General features: G+C 40.4%; 2 protein-coding genes across 4 annotated transcripts in view; both read right to left on the bottom strand.

The window, feature by feature from the left end:
• The window catches only part of stard5 (StAR related lipid transfer domain containing 5), a 39518-nt gene extending 34736 nt beyond the window's left edge, over nt 1-4782 (bottom strand). The window contains exons 1-2 of the mRNA XM_031876980.1: nt 4236-4782; nt 3416-3465 (exon numbers count right to left, since the gene is read on the bottom strand). Coding sequence (XP_031732840.1) covers nt 3416-3465; nt 4236-4325 — 140 coding nt within the window. The 5' untranslated portion in view covers nt 4326-4782. The remainder of the gene's footprint in view (nt 1-3415; nt 3466-4235) is intronic.
• Nucleotides 4783-4922: 140 nt separating this feature from the next.
• Nucleotides 4923-8119, bottom strand: part of tmc3 (transmembrane channel like 3) — a 74455-nt gene continuing 71258 nt past the window's right edge. For 2 of the 3 annotated variants that reach the window (XM_031876986.1, XM_031876988.1), the window contains exon 22: nt 4923-6431. In XM_031876986.1, the coding sequence (XP_031732846.1) occupies nt 5435-6431 (997 nt within the window). In that variant the 3' untranslated portion in view covers nt 4923-5434. The remainder of the gene's footprint in view (nt 6432-8119) is intronic. The other variant, XM_031876989.1, reaches the window with a different exon arrangement.

Raw genomic sequence — 8119 nt, 5'->3', positions numbered from 1 at the left:
ACACACACACACATATATATACACACACACACATATATATACACACACACATACATATATACACATATACATATACACACATACATATATCCACACACACATACACATACACATACATATATATATATATTTGATGGTTTCTTGGATTTCTAATGACTGAGTTAAAATTTGAGTTGGCTTATCTCTTTTGGGATTAAAAGGTGCTTATGGAATAGTTATGGTTCATTAGCACAAACACTGCGGTTTGAATGTTTATGAGTGGATCTATAGCCTGTACTTGGTGGTGAAGTTAACATTTGTGTAGACAATCAGACATGACAGTGAGAGTTATGCCTAATTACAAGTGTTTTCTGTTAGATTGTTTTATAAGGCAGGGCGATTTATTTATTACGACTTTATTCTTCATTCTCAGAAAACACCTATATGTTTTGAATATAAAGTTTTGAACATGAGCAGAAATCTTGCTGACACACAAGAGCAACTAAAGTCCAGGGATAATAAATAAATGACAACGTATCATTGAGGTGAATAAGTGTCACATATACATTTAAAGAGGTTTTTTTTTTGACTGATTGATTCGTTGATTTGATAGACAGATCTGTAAAAATAGGTTTCTCCGTAAAGAATCACAAAATCCCCTCTTTACGTTTTGTGTTTACCAGAGATGTGTTCATAAGTTTCTTATAAAAGTCATAATCGATAACATTCTGAACGAAAAAGACTTTTTGGTGAGCAGATGATGGAGCTCACAAGTGAGCCCTCTCCTTTCTTCTCATCTCAACAGCAGAGCCAGTTAGTCAGGGGGTTATGGGAAAATATAGAAGTAGAACTTTACCCCACAAAAGCGTCCCAATATGGACTAATACAAGCATGTTAATAAAGACAAAGAATGGAGGTAAAAAGGTATCTGGTTTATTATATAGTTATATGATAATGGTTTGGACATAATACTTTCACTGAGAAATAATGTTGTTTGCACTAAAAGGTAATATGACACAGTAATTAAGACAATGCTGCGAGCATTGATACTTTTGAATCAAAAGGAAAACCAGGTTATCATGTGGTCATTACAAAAACACCTTCATCAGTTATAGATGGATGTAGCTTTTAAGATGAAATAATGCAATAACAGATTAAGGACTATTCATCAGTTTCCACCCTTGAAGAGGAAACATACAATTGCACTCACAATTATTCAACCCCCATTGCAAATTAGGTTTATTGACAAAATCTCAAAGAACAATTTAAATAGCTCAACACAAGCAATACTACAAGTGGTTTCTCCTAATTTAAGACAAAACAAAATGACATTGTTCATGACTACTGCAGCCTCAAAATGGTTCAACTTCTTCATGACGAGCATCTTTAGTACTTAGAGCACCCTTTTGCTGTTATGACCTGATGCAAAGCCAGACTCCAGGTTCTGTCAGCGTTCCTGAGGAATCTTAGCCCATTCCTCATGGGCAACGGCCTCCAGCTCTCCAATATTCTTGGGTTTGCGCACTGCAAACGCCTTCTTCAAATCCCACCAGAGATTTTCTGTGGGGTTCAAGTCAGGCGACTGTGACGGCCACTCCAGAATCTTCCAGGACTTTTTCTGAAACCAAGCCTTGGTGGACTTTGAGGTATGCTTGGGATCATCGTCTTGTTGGAAGGTCCAATGACACCAAAGCTTTTTTTTTTTCCTGATACTTGATTGAATCAATCTTGCCCTCCACACACTGCAGGTTTCCAGAAGAAGCAAAGCAGCCCCAGAGCATCACCGAGCCACCGCCATGCTTGAATGTAGGCAGGGTGTTCTTCTCAGCGCATGCTTCGTTCTTCCTCCTCCAGACATACCGCTGATCCACAGAAGAGAAACCCAAAACTTCTGTGGCTTATTAATATGGTTATGAGCATATTGGAGCCGACTTTTCTTGTGCTTTTGGGTCAGTAGTGGTGTACGTCTTGGAGTTGGGGCATGGAGACCTTCAGCGTTTAGCCTTACTGTGGAAACTGAAACCTCAGTGCCTGCTGCCACCAAGTCTTTTGCAGTCACTCGAGGGTTTTTGGCTACCTGCCTCCTCAGAAATCTGGTGGCAGCCGTTGATGGCTTCCTCTTTCTGCCACGTCCAGGTAGTGTAGCCAGCTTCCAATGGTGTCTAGCAACATTCAGTGCCTTTGCTATCTTTTTGTAGCAATGATCTCTTTTTGGACAATTCTCTTGACTTACCCATATTTCTAATATGCAATCAAACGTCACTACCAGTCCAGGTATTTGATGTGTTCTATCTCAAGCACACCTGATGCAAATAATGAGGCCCTTGATTAGTTGCATCAGGTTTGCATGAGACAACACCTGATGACGGATTCTATTAGAGGGATTTTAATAAATAAATTATGCATAGAATATGTTGTAACTCTGTTATGTTGATTCTGTACACATGATATCTATCGCACTTCTGTCCATCCTAATAGAGGGATCCTCCTCTGTTCCTCTCTCTAAGGTCTCTCCCTCTTTTCTCCCCGTTAAAGGGTTTTTTGGGGGAGTTCTTCCTGTTCCGATGTGAGGGACAGAGGATGTCACATGTGTACAGATTGTAAAGCCCTCTGAAACAAATTTGGGATTTTGGACTATACAAAAATAAACTGAGTCGAATAGAATAGAATTGAACTAGTTCCCTGTATTTCAGAAGTCCACTTATGGCAAAAGAAGTTCATTTCAGAACGATGAACGAGATCTACCCGGGCAATGACTCCTTCCATCAAAGGTTAAACTTAGATTTGAATGTTGGTACTTTCTGTAATCACTTATATTATTAATTGGTAAACATTTTCATCACTTCATCACTCCCATCCTTGAGGCCACTTTTTTAAATGCTAAATTACAAATTTGTGTTGTGAATGATGAATGCAAGACAGGGGAAATTATGAAACATGGCTCTGTGTTCATATCACTCCATTACTTATTTCACAACCATCTTTTATGGTTGCATTTTTTGAAACACATGCATTTTTAGCACCTCTATTTTTACCAATGAATTTATGTTTCTTTCACCCCTCATACGTTCACAACTCTGCGACAATTGGAACTTGAAATGTCTGACTTTCATACAAAACTGTGTTCAAACCACATTTGACAATCTAAGTATCTTGAAAAGTGGTATTAAAGTATCTGCTGGTAGCATCTAATAATATCTTTTGAATATCATGTAAAAGATTAAGTAGCATGGTGATTTTAAACTGTCTGCAGTTTTAGATATCATACTATGAAGGAAAGGTAGCTTTGTAAACACAAGCCCTGACTGATGTCCCGATTCTTGTGTTTACCGTCACATGACCTGAAAAGTTCCATCTACAGATATGATGCATTGTGTTCAACTGTTGATGAAATCTAAACGTGATGAGAAAAACAAAAGAAGTTGAGGTTTCTCACACATTCCCTGGGAACTCCGATGAGGGACGCCAAGACACAACCACATCATTCTGCCAAAGAAAACAATTTACAGTGAGCTACATTTGCTTTAGTGTAATGAACAGCCCTGGTAAACACACAACATATTTCAAAAAGGCAAAAGAGGTCATAGGTCGTGTCTTTCTGCAGTCTTGAGGAGCGCGAGTGTGACAGAGGCCAGTATGAGGTGATGCACCATTGTCAGGAGCTTTTGCAGTATGTTAAGCAGTGCTGGCACTGTAAAGGGTCAGTGTTGTAGTGATGTTTTAAATAGTATTGCAACAGTCAGAGGTGGAACAGACAATGCATGATGTCTGTTTGTTGTTGAGGACTGCGTCGTCATCTCCTGTAGAGAGAGCATCACAACTTTAGTTTAGCTCTGTTAAACTGACTATATATATATGCTGAATATCGATAACCTGAAACTAATTCACCATCTCATGTATTGTGACTTGGAAAAGGGAGGAAGAGTCTGTCTCAAGCAGACCCTGAGCCACCAGCACTCACTAGCAGATCTGTAGGAACTAACATCAATGAGTTCTCCAAGTCTGTACAGAACCAAGAGTTCCTTTAACGTTACACGTGCAGAATTAACTAAAGAGCTGATTCTAAAGTTCCGTCACGTGACGCAAGCTAACCTAGTCGGTGAGCAATGAATCAAGAAACGTTAACACCGAACAATGGAGCTACCCGCTGGTGCTCTGTGACCACACCAGAGAACAGCATGCGTCAGCGCACAGTGGATATTAACGTTACATGTCGTACGATTCCATATCAGACATTAGTAACAGAAAAGATTTACCGATTTCTTGCAGACTTTCCAGCCAGACTCATCCGTCTTGTAACCCAGCAAGCAGTCACCCACTGCCTTCGCTTTATGTTCATAATCCATAGTAGTTGGTGTAAATTAACGTTACCTTGCTAACCTAGCGTTAATTCAATTGGCATTAACGTTAACTGACGGCACAGCGGCTAATGGTGGATACACGATATCCTGTTATCTTTTAACTCAACAGAAACTCAAAGAGACACTGTAGCTGAGTTGTGCGACTCAAATGCAGCAGCGACAATTGAAGTTACTTAACATGAGCAAGTAGAACCGCTACTACAGAGCTAGCGTTAGCCAAAATGAATGAAATGTGCTATGCAATGCCCGCGTCGTTCACTAACAAGCAGCTAGCTCACGTGTCTAATGGATATGACAACTCTGCCAGTTGCTGTTCACTGTAAACCCTTTATGGCCGTGCGACAGCCCACACCTGTCTCGGCCAGAACGTTTCAATTCGAAACTATTTGAATGAATTCCCTGAAATATAAGAATTGTTAGCAGCGGTGTCAAATCATTCAGAGATTTTTTTTTTTGCCGGTATAGCTTTCAAAAGAAAACTCCATCTCACATACTTAAGCATTTATGAAAATGTACCATGCGCTATTACAAATCTTTCATTACATTTTCAATGTGTTCAGTGATTTATTCAAGAATGTTGATATTGTTTTTTAACACAGCAAAACATTTACGTAAGCGAAAAGTACCAAGTATCTTATTTTGAAGGCAAAAATCCCCGACTCTTTCTCGTAATCTTGATGGCATCATGCACCTGCAGCTGGAGTCCTCGTATGTTGCAGCAGAGCAAGCTGGGAATTGTAGTGTTCATGTCATTCCATCCGAAATGCTGCTTAGTCAATGTGCAGGACGGATCAATGAAAAATGATTATCGATTCTATTGTGATTGGATGGGAAGCAGGTGTTATGTCAACGGTGTGTTCCATAGCTGTTATAGCTTCAGTGCAGTATGGTTTGATTGTTATACACAATGCTACAACAACCCATTTAATTATCTGATGTACATGGACACACATCGGAGAAGAAGAAAATATCACATTTATGATAATATTCTTGTTGTGCTTTCAAATCATTGTACCCTTTTAACCACTAGTAGTGTATATATCTTTGATTTTCCGAGACACATTTTAACAGAATACATCATTTTAGCAAAGATGTCATACATTTGAGCAGACAAGGTCATTTGATTCAATGACATTTAGATCAAAGCTGGTTTTGGACTTCTTTTTGGCCAGCTTCCCTTGCCCGGCATCAGTCTTGAGATGGTGTTCCTTGTTGTGGATGACCTGAATGTACTGGTCAGTGCTGCTGTTTTGCTGGTCGCTGCTGGAGGCCAGGGAAGCTGAGTCTGACTCGGTCAGAGGGGTCTCTAGCTTTGGTCTGGTCTTGGGCTTCACAAAACACTCCATGTGCCTGGTCCTGGCCGGGGACTGACAATGTCTTCCTGGGGAATGGATGTGACGCCTGGTTCGTACAAGGAGCGAGTCTGCTCCTCTCACATTGGCCTGGGCCCGGGAGTTTGACTCTAAATCTCCCCAGTCCATTTCTCCTTCACCATCCTCCCCTTCACCCTCTCCTTGCACTCCATATCTGCCCCGAGCTCGAGTGTGACCGCCTTTAACCACAGACACGTGGCCCTCTACACGGTCCCCAATGTAGAAGTGTGGCGGCTGGTGAAGGTCAGAGAGGGACCGGGGCCGATGAGCCTTTGACGCCATCCTTCTCCTGCCTTTTCCCTCTTCCTCCTCCTCTTCCTCTTCACTCAGATGCTGATGCGATGGGTTGGACCGGTGAGGATGTGGTTGGTGGTGAGCGTTGCGGGGTGTGTAGCGTTTGATGTTGCGTGGGTACAACTCGAGGATCTCTGCAGGCTCCTCCATGAGGTAATGGCGTGGGATCCGTGTGGATGAGCGCAGCAGTTTCTTCCTGGGCTCATTGACAATCACATAGCGGGTGGTGTGACCGCGCCGTCCTCCATAACTCTGTGCAGTGATGATCCCGGCAGCCTCGACTGGATGTATGGAGCGTATGGCCTTCCTGTACAGGGGGTCAGAGTGGATGTTGTCAGAATAGCGAGCTGGTAGATTATATGCCACTTGGTGGTAGGATTTGGACCTGCAGGTACCACTAGGGCCACCAAGAAAGGGTGGGGGCCTGTTACAAGAGAGGACAACACATAAGAATGAACTTAGATAACTATGATGTAATATTATTGTTGGTATGTTATCATTGCATAATGCTTTATCAAATGTTTGCAATGCAATTCTGACAAAATATAAGGGGACATATTGTTCACTGTAATGGATAATTAAACATGGTCAAACAGTAAAGCAAGCTTGAATAAACACTTAAAAAACAACTTTGGTATGATTTGCATATTGGTCAGCAGTGATGTAATGTATATGCTATTTGGTCAAAATGTTTTTAAACAAAACACTGATATGTTCCTTTAAAGCCAATATTCAGCAGGTTTAAATTGGACCTTTTTCATGCCAAAAAACATTCCCGTAACTTACAAGTATTCAGCGTAGGACTGAACAATGAATCGTTTTTATATAAAAATCGCAACATCTCTTCACAGGAGTCACAATTGTAATTATAAATTGGATAAACATTATCTACAATCTACGAAAAATGTATTTGAGTTCAGACAACATGTGAAAAATGATGAGTTCAGAGTTTAAAGTCAGAATTCTAAGTTCAAAGTCAGATTTTCTTTTTTCAAATATTAAAAAAATGTATTTGACTTCTGAATTTGAACTCAGAACTCTGACTTTTCTCAGATTCTTCTAAATAACTCAAATACATTTTTCTCGTTGCCCTAAACCTGTTCTGTAACAATCCTAACACACCTTGAAAGTAATATTTTAATATAGTATTGACTGTCACTAACACTTGGACAAACCTTAATTAAGAAGCACTAACATTTTGATGTTTGAAAAGCTTTAAGCTCTTCAAAATGATCAACCAAGAAGTCGGTCTTTCTGTAAATACCACATTATGTTACATAACTACAGAAATGTAGCAAGCTGCTATAGCTTGAGCTACAGTGTCAATGACCAGCGTTTGGCCAGGGCCTTGTTTCCCAAAAGCATCTTAAGGCCAAGATGATTAACAAAACGGGATTGGACGAGTAATGCTAAAAGTAAATTGCAAAATAACATTCAAACTATTCATACCAGCAGCGATAAGACACTGTTTCAATAAAAGCTTTTAGTACATTTGGGCAGGCAGAGGACCACCACCCGGGATCCGATTGACCCAGGGCAGCTTCTGGCAGTCTGAGGAAAATTGTTGTATAGTTTAAACTCCTGTAAGTTAATGTATTGAGCTTCCTGCTGAGTGAATTTGAGTGTTCCTTCTGGTAAACAGAAATCTTCGAACCCATCTATATTTCTGGGTTCTGGTGTAGCCGGTTCACAGATTACATTTCTGCCAAATCGTTCCGCCTCTTTTTCTCTCCACACAGTCTATTTACCTGCATTCAACCAAAGCCTGCTGAAAGTGATTAGTCAATACTAAACAGACTACAATCGGACACCAAAATGCTTCCGTTGCCAATTCTTGTCCCGTTGCCTAGGGATTATACATGTGAATGCAGAATCTGCTTAAAGAAAATAAATGGTTACGCACTGTATCTAGCTTTTATTGTAAAAGGTATGACTTGAAGGAGTGGATCTGGTCTGCTCTGCCTTTGCCAAGGTTGAAAGGATTAATAAAGTTTGTTGTTGTCTTGGTACGGAGCCTCTGTGTTGTTGCACGCTATAGTGCATATTTTTAACATGTACGTTTCACACAACATGATTGATTGATGCCTTTATTTGAGGTACGTAAGCTCAGAA

The sequence above is a fragment of the Anarrhichthys ocellatus genome, unplaced genomic scaffold, assembly GCF_004355925.1.
Source record: "Anarrhichthys ocellatus isolate YVR2014 unplaced genomic scaffold, GSC_Weel_1.0 scaffold121, whole genome shotgun sequence".
In the NCBI taxonomy this organism is placed as follows: domain Eukaryota; kingdom Metazoa; phylum Chordata; class Actinopteri; order Perciformes; family Anarhichadidae; genus Anarrhichthys; species Anarrhichthys ocellatus.
Note: the sequence above shows the minus strand (reverse complement) of the source record. Positions and strands in the feature narration are given on the sequence as shown.